A 13,853-nucleotide genomic window follows, 5' to 3' on the forward strand; every position below is an offset into this window, starting at 1 on the left:
ACCTAGGGAGAAGCACACAACACAGCACACCGGCCCTTGAGGAATTGAACCCTGGCAACAACTGTGTGAGTGAGTTTGGAATTAGACCCTCTCCCACTGAGCCTTCCAGGAAGACCTCAGCCTTAGCCGACAACTGGACCACGACCTCATGACAGACCTTGCGCCAGAGGCGCCAAGCTAAGCAGCACCCAGATTCCTGACTCACAGAATCTGTGAGGAAATAAATATCTGTTTTGTTAAGCCACTAAGTTCTGGGGTAATTTGTTATGCAGCAACAGATAACATATACACCTTTCCACCCGGTGGCACCCCTCCATCCTCTTTAGCCCAACTTCTCATTTCCTGCACTGTGCCCATCTCTCATGGCCATCCCCCACCCCCACATCCCTTTTACTTCTTCTGTGGACAATTTAAAACTATCTCTATTTCACAGGCTCGATTTACACCAGACCCTCAGGGCTTCTCCTTTCCACCTTAAATGGCCCAAAAATAATAAAGGAAGTTTTTAACCAAAGAGAAACTCTAGTGTTAGCTGCTATAACAACAATTCCCAGCTTATATTAAGAAACTGTGAGTCACCCAAAATAAATGATGTATCTATGATTTCATCAACTTAAAAATATTCTAGCTTTGAAAAAAAATATTCTAGCTTTGGTACATTTTATAAAATTGAGATTAAAATCTTTGATGACTAAATACTACATTCCTTGTTTATTTAAACTTTTGATAGTAATAAAACAAATCATTTTCAAATATTTTAGTTATTTGGGGGCTACCATTTGATTTGGATCATTGTTAGATGTTAGTGTGAGTTGTCCACTCCTGATCTCTGTTTTTCAGCCTTCTGGGCTCAGCTGTTATCTCAGAACCTCAAATAAAAGGCTCTGTGCCACCCCCTTCCTCAGACTGTAGAAATTCCTCACTCATCCAGGATTTTGGAGGATACCCTGAAGGTTCTTACTCCCATCAGTCCCAATTCTCTCTGGAATTACTCCCCTCCCCCAGTGGTCTGCCACCCTCTGCTGGCTGAGGTTCTGTTCCTGCCAGAGTTTTGTTCTCAGATGGGCCCTGCCCTACTTTCTTCAACTTCCCTGAGATGCCACCAACACAGGGCTACTGAATGGAAGGATAGCAAACACCAATAACAAACAATTTAAAATTAAAATTCGATGTTTTCTGAAATTAGACTTCTCCAGTTTCTTGGAGAACTGCAGCATGGGGATGTCCTGACTGTCCTCCTCAGGGTCTTCTTGTGTGCCCTTCCCTAAGTGAACCCTCTAATCCACAAAAATTTCTCTTCTGTCTGGCTGTTTTTCCTCCAGTCTAAAAGGCCCCAGATCTACTCCCCACCAGTACCTTAATTTTCCTTAATACAAAGCACTTTAACTTGGTTTTGTTTACACTTTCCCCATCTGGTTGAGTGACAGGGAGGAGTGGGGAGGGGTCTCATCTTCTACCAGTAAGGAGGCCCCAGGCCCATTCATGTGCTCTTTCCTAGATGTTGTTACTGTCTCCTCAGCTCACACTGTTCCTAGCCATTTAAAATAACATTTCTAAATGTTACTTTACGGTTTAATAAAAGGATGATGTTAAAAAGTTCTAATAAAATATATAACAAAAGTCATTACCCCATCAAAATCCTGCTGAATTTGCTAAAAATTTTTTCAGAGAAATGGAGTTTTTTCTTAAGACTACACCAAAGTGGGGCACCTGGGTGGCTCAGTGGGTAAAGCCTTTGCCTTCAGCTCAGGTCATGATCTCAGGGTCCTGGGATCGAGCCCCACATCGGGCTCTCTGCTCAGCAGGGAGCCTGCTTCTGCCTCTCTCTCTCTCTGCCTGCCTCTCAGCCTACTTGTTATCTCTGTCAAATAAATAAATAAAATCTTAAAAAAAAAAAAAAGACTACACCAAAGACCCATTCTATAAACTTGTGTATAATCCACATCAAGTACAATGTAACAGCTTTTATGATTTTTGTGTTTGTAGTGATGAGGCCCTCTTTGAGGATCATATCTGAATCCTCATTCTATGGCGTGCTCAACGACTGGCAAATATTAAGAAGCTATAGCTCATATCAATATCAAAGGTCTGACATTAATACGAAACATTACAATGCACAACTGCTGTAAATCATGCTTCACCTCAGGAAGCCAGATGAAGATACACTGAACTTCAGACCTTGGTTCTGAGGAGGAGCTGTAGAAAAACTTACAGAAGAACACCTATCACTGGAGATGACATTTAATTGCTTATTCGTCCCATAAGTGTAAATATTTATAGTCTGTCATAAAAATACATTTTCTTGGAAAGGGTTGGTTCCTGGCTGTGCACTCGGGAAACCTTCCCTCCCTACCTCCCTCCTGGTTGCTAATTGTATCCAATGTTTTCAAAGGGACGTGGGAGTTTCTAGGGAAAATAACTTGAAGCATGTCTGGTGAGCTGGATGACCGATAGGAAAAAAGGGAGTTGTGTAGAGGGAGGACACTGATGGAAGAAATTTTTCACAGGTAGATTTTTCCAGGCAGAAGAGAGAATTAATCCAAGCAAAGACTAAGTATGGCATAGTACATTGGATTCAACCAAAGACATAACAGTTGGAGGAGAGGAGCTTCCAAATCAAAAGCACCTACTCTGACCCATTCAGTCAGTAGTACACTTATTAAATAATCAAAAGAGCTGTCATCTAAAACTGGGTTGTCCTTTGGAACCCAAGAAAGTCTGTCAACGGCCCCTAGGAGGACAACTCATAGAGGAAAGGACTTGTTTCCCTTCCCATCTTGTCAAGAAGTCTGAGTCAGAGTGACGGTACAGAGAATGGAATGCGAGCCAGGAGCCCAGTGGCAATAGGTTGAGCTGGGTATCAGAGATTAGCAGAATTTCACTTTGGCCAGTGGAGAAGCTTAAGCAAAATGTGGTTGAGCCACAGTTAAAGCTTAAAGCAGAGACTAGAGAAGGCTGGATGGGCATTTAGGGATTTCAGAGATTCATGCTGGTTGAGGGAGAAGAGGAGAAATTTCATAGGGGACTGATTTTCTGTGGTAATAAAGAGAAGAGGGTTATTAAGCTAGGAATATTTGGGTTTGAAGGTTACCATCACCTCATTCGTAGTCATAGGCTGGGGACCTGTAATAGCACAGAGAGAACAGTTTCTACTTATGATCACCTTTTCATATGGGAGAATTTCAGTCATATTAAAAGTAACAATTTGACAGGTAATGATTGCAGAAGATCAAATTTAGATTCCAGTTATAACAGCACCCCCCACCCAAAATTAGATTTGGGGAATTCACCTTCTCTATCATGAATGTACAATAAGACAAAACTTTGACACTCAACTCTCTGAAACTCACTGACCTCATTAATAAATCACAAATAATAACTCTGTGTCATAACATTATTGTGCAGATAATGAGAAAACTTTGGGGGGAGTGTTTAGCACAATGTTAGGCACATAGTAAGTGTCCAGTTATATTTGTTCACTGCTCAGTGAAGAAGATTTTGCCAGAAAATTAAACTGGTAGCCAAATAAAAACCACACATGACAATGTTAGAGCAAACTCCAAGAGTTGTTGATATCCACAGTGCCACACATGAGCATAGGGGTTGCCAGATTCTTTTATAGGGTAAAGCAGGGAGAAAAGCACCCTGGACTGAGGATCAGGAGGATGGGTTTGTCCTGGTTCTGCTTCCAGCTCCCCTGCACACTTAGTTGGTTCCTTAGCTAACCTCTCCCAGGATCAGACTGCTTGAGGGAAAAATGAGGGGCTCAGTCTCCATAATGGCTATGGTCATTTTGAACAAAAACAATTTACATATTTGTGAGATATGACCATTATTGTTGCTAAAAAACTGGTTTTAATTATTTTTTTAATGTCTAGTACAACAATTAGGGGATAGCAATGATAATTTTTATGGTTTTAATCCTTAAAAACTGAGTTTTTATGGAAAAAACTTAAAAGTGTGCCATCATCTCCAATTAAATTAACTGCAACTGTGAGAAGTTGGGTTGATTAGACGAACACGGAATAACACTACTATACTCCTGGTGCTAACATTTGGAACTATAGCTAAATGAGTAGGAGGAAGAGTACAGACAGCTTCATGGCTGGTCTTGCAAACCCAAATATAAAAATTAAGGTTATTATGGTCACAGTTTAAATTTGTATTAGTTGTTTGTATTTCCTAAGAGGAGAATGGGGAAGGGCAAAGGTGAAGGGTAGGATGATGAGACTAATATTATAACGAATATATACAAGTACTGTGACAGACATTTCACGTACTCTATCCCCTTTCCTTCCAGGTGAGCACAATCATTCTCATTTTACAGAAAACCAGTTTGTCCATGTGACGCCCAACAATTGTTGGGACTGGAAGCCAAGTCTGTGATTTCATTGTATGTGTTTTCTAGATTATTGCCTGTAAACAGGAATATAGGGAAGGGAAACAAAAACATTTGGTGCTTGAAAGTATAAGGAAAAGGAGCACCTGGGGGGACTCAGTCAGTCAAGCGTCTGCCTTCGGCTGAGGTCACGATCCCAGGGTCCTGGATCCAGCCCTGCATCCGGCTCCCTGCTCAGCGGGGAGTCTGCTTGTCTCTCTCCCTCTACCTGCTGCTCTGCCTGCTCATCCTCCTTCTCTCTTTCTCTCTCTCTGTCAAATAAATAAATAAAATCTTTTAAAAAATAGGACATTTGAATATCATTATGTAATTTTAGTAAATTCTGAATTTGCTAAATTCACCTGAATTCACCTGAAAATTCATACCATTGCTATATTATAAAAGTTTCTGGTCTGTATCGCCTTTGCGTCATTAAAATGTGAAGCTTGATGCTCCCCAAATGTTAGAACAAGATATTTTTGCAGGGGCCGCTGCGATGGCATTGGCAGCTGTACCGCTGAAGTGGGTATTCTGATGTTGCTGTTAAACTAGTGAAGCTAGTGAAACTGTTAAACTAGTGAAGTCAGGCAATAGCCAGAATTTCACTTGTGCCAAGCAGCAAACATGTTTCATCTGAGGAGGCTGGTCCCAGTTCATACACAATAGGGATTTTCTCTAACAGAAATGCTTCTGGTGGCCTCAGGAGATCCTCTTTAATCCCTTAGTATGAGTTCAAGAGCTGTCACAACATTGTATGACAATTTGGGCTTAATTTTAACTGTCCCATGAGCCTGGTGTACAGCAGATACAAATTCACACCCACTTAATTATTTAATTGGTCTTGGTTTTCTTTTTCCCTTATTTCCCCTGTTTTATTTTGTTGCATTACTGCCACTCAGTCAAGCTGGAAAACTGGGGTCACCCTGACTCTTTATAACTTCTACTGAACACATTCCCGATCGTGTCTCTTCTCCATTCCAGTCACCTCTGCCTTAGTTCAGGCCCTCTTCCTTGTTTCCCTGGATCAGTTCAACAGCTGCCGGCTAGGGTCCCCTGTCCACAGGCTTTTCTGCTCAAGCTCATTCTCCACACAATCAAACATCTTCTATCTAAACCCCATTTAAAGCCTGACTGGTCTCCACCCATTAAGAATCCTTCAGAGTCCTCATTGTCCACAGAGTAGTCCCAGCTCCTAGCAGAGAAGGCAGGGCCCCTCCAGTCCTGTCACCCATCTCCTTGTCTCACTAGCACCGAACTTGAATCTTGGCTCTTTCTCCCCTTCCAGCCTTTGCTCAAGCTGTTGCCTTTATCCAAAGATCCTCGCTGCCCACCCCACCCTCCAACCCCTCATCCCTTACCTAGATCCTAGCCATTCTTGGACACACAGTTCAGATGTCATTTCCTTAGGAAACCCGGTTTCCCCACACTGTGAGCCCTCCGGCTCCTCCTAGGGCTCTGTTCTCTTGTATTAGTGCACTCACCTTTTCATAAACATGAGAATATGCTCATGATTTCTTTCGGCTAGTGAAAGCAGGTACTAATGTAGGTCTTTTGTGAAAGCAAGCACGAGTTAACGTTCAGAAAGCAGGGGAGCCTTCACTTGTATGCCATTTCAGGTTACAGCAGGTTTCATAGGTGCACTCTGCCTTTGGGTAGTGAGGGGGACCCGTATTCATTAAACCTAAAACTGTAATCATCACGGACCTTGCCATATTTCATTGTAACTCTCTGTTGATGTGTCTGTTGTCCTCCTTTAGGATGTTAGCTCATGCTTTTAAAAAGTAGGATAGAAAAAGGTCCATGGCCAGAGAGTAAAATGCACAAGAGAAATGACCAGAAGGGTCACAGAAAGTAAGGCAAAGCGTTGTTCTACATATAAAAAGATGCTCGATCTTGATAATAACGAAAGAAATGTCAATTATTATGCTACCATTACTTATCGATCATAAATCCAAAAGTTGGACAACACATTCTGTGGGTGAGGCTGTGTGGAGGTAGACATTCTCATACACTGCTGGTTGGAATAGAATTGGTACAGTCATTATGGGGAGACATTTGGCAACAGCAAATAAATTTATATATGCTCTTACTCTTTGGTCCAGCATTCACACTTTTAAGAATATATCCCAAAGGTGTACTGCAAAATATTTGAGGAAATGTATGTGGAGAACAATACTCTGTAGCTCTTTTTATACAATAATATGTTGGAACCCATATTAACCGTTAATAGAGTACTAGTTGGATAAATTATGGCAGATCTACACAATAAAGTATTTTGAAGCTATACAAAAATGAGAAATATCTTTAATACTATAAAGTAATTGCCAGGGGTGCCTGGGTGGCTCGGTTCTTAAGTGTCTGCCTTCGGCTCAGGTCATGATCCCTGGGCTGGGATCAAATCCCGCATTGTGCTCCCTGCTCAGTGGAAAGCCTGCTTCTCCCTCTCCCACTCCCCCTGCTTGTGTTCCCTCTATCACCATTTCTCTGTCAAATAAATAAATAAAATCTTTTAAAAATTTTTAAGAAATAAAGTAATTGCCAGATGCGTAAGGTGGAAAACATGTTCAGTTTGTTACTGGTTTTCTGAGAAAAAGGAGGATATAAGGATATATTTACTTATAATTTTTAAAAGTGTAAGGAAAAAAAATAACAAGATGGAGATGACAAGAATAAAAACTAGACTTTTCTAGATATTTCTTATTTTAAGGATCTTACTTTGGAACCATGTAAATATTTTACTTAATTATAAAATAATTTTGTAATCCCCCCAAAATGAAAAAGAAATGAACCTAAATATGTATTGAATTGTTGGAATAATCTCACGGAGAAGAACTGGTTTTTCCCTTCCCTGCAGCCTTTTGCCATCAGATTTGTAGACCCTGAGCCCACAGCAGATGTAAACTTTGCAACAGTTTGTAAGGTAGCATGTGTTTCCCATGATGGGTTAATGGGAGGTCCTCAGCCCAATGTCAAGGTCTCCTTTATTTTCTGTTTATTTTAGTTAAGAATTACCTTTCCTCATTCCGCTTCCTCCTTCCTTTCTCTTCCCAGCACCATGAAAATCACAAGTGGTATAGCTAAATGGGCAGGTTCCTACATTCCATTAGTAGGTTTCAAATTTGGACCTCTTGAGCTTGCAAAATGATACATCCAAGGACACTAATAGGGAATTTTTTAAAAAGATTTTATTTATTTATTTATTTATTTATTTATTTGAGAGAGAGAGAGAGAGAGAGAGAGCGTGTGCATGCACAGGAGAGTGGGCGAGGGACAAGCAGACCCCCCCCCTGAGCAGGGAGCTGGATGGACATGGGCCTCAATCCCAGGACCCTGGGATCAGGACCTGAGCCACAAGCAGATGCTTAACTGACTGAACCACCCAGGTGCCCCAGATAGGGGATTTTTTGAGAGAAGCTTTCAGCTAAGGATAGGGAGACCTTGGCCATAATAACCAGAACTAGTAACTTCAGAAAGAGCAGAAAAGCTTCTGGAACTGCAGAGGGCCCATATAGAGGACAGGAAGAATGAAGTGCGGGTCAGGATCAAAGAAAATAACACCCAAGATCAGTAGCAAAACAAAGACGGACTCTAGTTGCCCACACGGGGGAAATAGAATCAGTTTCTGATTGGAAGGGTTGAGCGGTTAAAATGAGAGGTCTTTCTGAATAACACGTTTGTGCGTGTGTGTCTATGCTGTCTGGTCCTCACACATCAGGTTCTCTGGAATGTGGGGGGCAAGATGGTTATTTGGGATCTACACGCATGAGCAGGAAGAGGCAGAAGCAGAATTGGGCAGAAGGAGAAGCTGAACTGTGACAAGGGCTCAACAAAACCTTGGCCCGTCTGGCCAAAAACTTGTCCTGTGGCAGACAGAAATGATTGGCCATTGTACTCCCACCTGGTTTAGTCACTTGACACAGGCTCCCCTGGAAAGGGCTCGACCTCCAACAGAAGAGGCCGTTCTGCCGCGAAAGCAGACCCTGAAGAAGCTGCCAGCAGAAGGCTGTGGGCTGACCACATTTCCTGCAGCGAGGAGGCAAGCCCTTCCTTGAAGGGAAGTGGGTGGTGCATCTCTCTGCCTACCAGGCTACCAAACCTCACCACAGTTAGTCAATAAAGACTGGTTTTATTTAATTTCTTTCAACAAAGAAAAGGTATTACCTTTTCATACATTCAGTGTTGAAATTACCATTTCAGTGTTTGAAATTACCATTACAATTTCTATTCCATGGATTGTCAGGTGGTCAGTATTATATTTCTGGGCAGGCTGAAGTTAGCTGCTCGTTCATCCATCTATCTCAGAAACATTTTTTAATATCTATTGCATGGAAGTCTCTGGAAATTGAAAAGATGAACAAAGATGCTTTTCCCATGAACTCTTGGGAGTTAGATTCTAGTAGGGTGGCAGACAATTAAATAGACAATTAAAACAAATGGTAAGAGTTTAAAAGATAGGTATGAACAATGTGCCATAGAAGTTTAAGGGTCGTGAAGAACAAAATACTCAGCTATGTCTGCAGGCATCCTCCTGGAGGAGGAGATGTGCACTCTGGCCCTCAGATGACAAGAAATATTTCCATAGGAACATTATAGGAAGAGTGAATTGCATGTGTAGAAGGTTGAGAAGGATAAAAGAGCATCACATGTTATGGAAACCCTAAATAAGTTGATATGACCAAGGCACACATTTTAAGTATTGGAATTGGGGCTGGGAAGATAGACAGATATGTATACAGATACAATCCTTCATTCATTAATATAACTTTGTATTGTATTTTATCTAGCCAGTGTTTCTCAAATGCATTTAATTGTGATTTGTGGTTTTGCTTGTTGTTTTTTGCTTGTTTGTTTACATTAACACCCCTCTGCAGAATATTCTTTGGGAAATGTTGAAAGAAGTCTCGATTGAGCCTGCCAGGTCGTCCATGACATAAGCCTGCTCTAGATCTAGTACTTGAACAGGTCTGTTTTGACTTGCTACTGACAGATTTTTAAATATATATTATTAGATCCTGGGAACATTACAGCTGTATCCGTCGTTCTTAGAGACTGGAATACAGAACTTCATTAGAAGGAACACCCTATCTCCCCGTCATAAAGAGTCCTTAGCAACCACCTAGTTTTAGGACACAGACAGAGAGACCAGAGACTTTGACTCTTTCTGGGGCAAACTGGGCTGAGGAAACTGAGGAAGAAAGTCTAGGTGCAGAGTGAAGTCCCTCGCCATGGCATCTGTATCATTTCGAGAGCCAATATCTGCCACAGTAGGAAAACGGATGATCATGACAGGTAAAGAGTTTTCGCATATGCTTTCACAAGGAAATCCATACTTTCTTTATCCCTCACCTCTATGATGCTCACATGTGATACTCACATAATGGATGGAAGAATAAAATCATCACATATGTTTCTTTTATATGATACTGCTACCCTTACACACACAGTTTGGGCACCAATACTGTGCTGCCGTAAACAGATCGGCGACATCCCAGTTTTCACTCTAGCTAAGCTAACTTTAACAAACAAACATTTTTATATCATAAAGTTTATGTTTTGTGTAAGGGGAACTACTTTGATGTTAACTAAAAGTATACTTTTGGGGGCGCCTCGGTGGTTCAGTGGGTTAAGCGTTTGCCTTCAGTTCAGGTCATGATCCCAGGTCCTCGATCGAGTCCCACATCCAACTCCCTGCTCTGCAGGGAGTCTGTTTCTCCCTCTCACTCTGCTCTGTTTCTCTCAAATAAACAAATAAAAATCTTTAAAAAAAGTATACTTTTGATCAAATTTTAATTATTACCAATTTAGTCTTCTTATATTTTTATAAACTTGAAATATTTGGTTAATAAAAATTTGAGCAAGATGTACATTAAACCTAGTACAATTGTTGGCTTGCATTTTGTTCAATTTGTTTTAAATGATTTGAGCGGTGTGGGGGGGATTATAATAATGTAATTAAATAGAATATGACTAATTGTGATAAGTCTATAAGAAATAAACTAAATTTCATCTTATTTCCTTTATAACTTTAAATCATGAGCATATCTTATAAGCTTACCTTCTTGCCTGTCTATAAATTTCCACTTCAATCTTGAGAAACCGGCTCCAACTATTTGCCATCCACTAACTTGTTCGATTCCAGTATACAAGTATATAAGTACCAGAGTTATTAACCTGTATTCCATGGGAACAAACCTTATCAACTAGAGGATGGTGCCTTCTTACAGTTCTTTTTGCTTTTAGACGAACAGACTCTACTCATTTCCAAAGGTCGGCATCTTTCCCTCCTGCCCCCTTCAGTTAGACTCTTGTCACAGTATGAATTCCTTCCTGGAATCCCCCAACTTCCTAAATGATTTTTTTTTTAATTTGTATACATCGAGGTTTGCTCTGTGTGCTGTAAAGTCTATTTTTTAAAAATTTTATTTATTTGAAAGAAAGAGAGGGAGACAGAGCTCAATCCCAGGATCCTGAGATCATGACTTGAGCTAAAGGCAGATGCTTAACCGACTGAGCTACCCAGGTGTCTCCATGCTGTGAAGTCTAACGACAAATTCATAAAGCCATGTATCCACCATCAGACTAGTTTCCACCCTCAGACTAGTTTCACCACTCTAAAAATCTCTTGAACTGCATTTATTCATTGCTTGCTTTTCTCTCCCTGAGATCCTAGCAACCACTGATCTTTTCACTATCTATAGTTTTGCCTTTTCCTGAATGTCATGGAGCCGGAGTCATACAGGATCTAGGCTTCTCAGGTTGGCTTATTCCACTACCAATATGTATTAAGTTTTCTTGAGGTCTTTTCATCACTGGATAGCTCGTTTCTATTTAGAAATAAATATTCCAGCGTATGGATGTCCCACCATTTTTCTATTCACCAATTGAAGGACATCTTGCTTGTCTGTGGTTTTTGCAACTCTGCAAAAAAGCCTCTACAAACATTTGGATGCTGGCCCTTGTGTGGATATGTTTTCAGATTAATTTGGTAAATACCTAGGACTAGGATTGCCGGATCATAAGACAAGGCTATGTTTAGCTTTGTAAGAAACTGCCAAACTGCCTTCCAAAGCAGCTGTACCATTTTGCATTCCCAGTAGCAAAGGGTGAGCATGGCTGTTGTTTTGGTATCCTTGTCAGCATCTGTTTTTGTCTGTTTTGGGGCTGTTGTTTTATTTTGTTTTGTTTGTTTTTCACTTTTAGCCATTCTAATAGGTATGTAGTTACATCTCACACGTCTCACTGCTGTTTAAATTCACAACTCCTTCATGACTAATGTTCATATACTTATTTGCCATCTGTGTATCTTCCTTGTTGAGATGTCTGTTCATAATGTTTGTCTATTTCATAATTATCCTTTTTTGTTTTCTTATTGTTGAGTTTTAAAGTTCTGTCTGTATTTTAGATACAAGTCCTGTATCAGATAAGTGTTCATAGATTTTTTTTGCCCAACCTGTGGTTTGTCTTTTCATTTCCTTAGCATCGCCTTTTATACAGAGGAAATTTTTAGTTTTAATAAAGCAAAACTAATCAATTTTTTCTTTCATGGATTATGCTTTTGATGTTATATCTAAAAATTCATCACCAAATCCAAGATCACTTAGATTTTTCTCCTATGTCTTAGTTTACAATTATGTGTTTTCAGTTAGGTAAATGATCCATTTGGCAGTGATTTTGTATTTCTTAAACTTTTCATTTCCATCGGCCAAAAGATTTCCTCTTTTCCTTAAGCCACGTTGGGTTAGGTTTTCTGTCACTTGCAACTGTGGTTCTTCATTGATAACTTAAAATTTCTTCTAATTTATGTCAGTGTATAGTTTCATGTATTTACATAATTCCAAGTTGTCACCTTTGAAAGATTTCAGCATATTGATATACAATAATTAATTTCACATTCTTCTGTATTTTATATTTAATTTCCAAATTTTCACCATTATAATAAAGCCACATGAATACTTTTACATAAATTATTTTTCTCTGTTACTTTCTTATGGTATATTTACAAAGAATGAAATTAGCATGTTAAAGATAAAGACTCCATTATCCTACTTTTTAAAAGATTTATTCGTTTATTTTAGAGAGAGCAAGTGGGGAGGTGCAGAGGGAGAGGCCCTCAAGCAGACTCCCAGCTGAGCACGGAGACTATGCAGGGCTCAATCTCATGACCAATGAGCTCATGCTCAGAGCCAAAACCAAGAGTCGGAGGCTTTACTGACGCCCCCAAAGACTGCATTATTCTGTATGATAATTCAGGGTGTATTATTTGGTGTATTTTGACTACTTATTTAATTTGACAACTCATCAATTTTTATTTGTCTTCAAATTTAATATTTTTCTTTTAAAATATATTTTTGAGACTTAATTTTTTTCATACTGCTTTGAAATTCAATGTTAACAAATATAAACTGAATCCCTACCGAATTCTAAAAACTTGGCCAGGAGAGGGTGACTGGCTGGCTCAGTCAGAAAGAGCATGGGGAAGGGCACCTGGATGCCTCAGTCAGTTGAGCATCTGACTCTTGGTTTCAGCTCAGGTCATGATCTCGGGGTCTCAATCTTGAGCCCCACATCAGGTATCATGCTCAGCCAGAGTCTGCTTAAGATTCCCCTCTGCCCCTCCCCCTGCTTTCTCTCTCTCTCTCAAATAAATATATAAATCTTAAAAGAAAGAAAGAAAGAGCGAGCACGGGACTCTTGATCTTGGGGTTGTGAGTTTGAACACCATGTTAGGTGCAGAGATTACTAAAAAAATAAATAAACTTAAAAAAAAATAAGTAAAAAAAAAAAAACAAAAACAACCTGGCCAGGAGCTTTGGAGGATGCAGAAATGAACATGAATAAGATGCTCTTTTTCTTCTAGAAATTTATAATCTGTAGATCTGATTAGAACATTATAGGTTATCCTGTTACCCTAATTGTTTAATCTAAATATCCACCACAGCATAGTGTGGTATTGAAAGGAGACACAAATCTAACTCCAAAGGCCTTGAGAAATAATGTAAAAGAAGTAGAAAAGGAGGAAAATTATATCACAATGCACTCCACAAAACTAAACCACACATTTTGTTTCGTTTTTCCTGGTCATTTCTTTCCTTTTTGAGTATTGCAATTAGAGCATAAATTACCTCTGACACTATAGGTGGATTTTAGAATGTATTTAGTTTACAATTAATAAAGGGATAGAGAGTCTTTCAGAAAACTGTCAGTAAGTCCCATTTTTAAAACTTTATTTTTAAAGGTTTTATCTATTTGACACAGAAAGAGAGCACAAGCAGGGCCTGGAGCAGCAGGCAGAGGGAGAAGCAGGCTTGTTGCTGAGCAGGGAGCCTAATGTGGGGCTCGATCCCAGGACCCTGGAATCATGATCTGAGCCAAAGGCAGACGTTTAACTGACTGAGCCACCCAGGTGTTCCTCCAACTTTTTTAAAACTTTAAAAAAAGGGGCGCCTGGGTGGCTCAGTGGGTTAAAGCCTCTGCC

General features: G+C 40.0%; 1 protein-coding gene across 1 annotated transcript in view; it reads left to right on the forward strand.

Moving 5' to 3' along the window:
- Window positions 1-9,603: 9,603 nt before the first annotated feature.
- Window positions 9,604-13,853, forward strand: part of SPMIP2 (sperm microtubule inner protein 2) — a gene marked incomplete at both ends in the record, with an annotated part of 85,489 nt that continues 81,239 nt past the window's right edge. Inside the window, one exon of the mRNA XM_080796325.1 lies at window positions 9,604-9,667. Within this exon, the coding sequence (XP_080652451.1) occupies window positions 9,604-9,667 (64 nt within the window). The remainder of the gene's footprint in view (window positions 9,668-13,853) is intronic.

Source organism: Martes martes (assembly GCF_963455335.1).
Source record: "Martes martes genome assembly, chromosome: 2".
NCBI lineage: Eukaryota > Metazoa > Chordata > Mammalia > Carnivora > Mustelidae > Martes > Martes martes.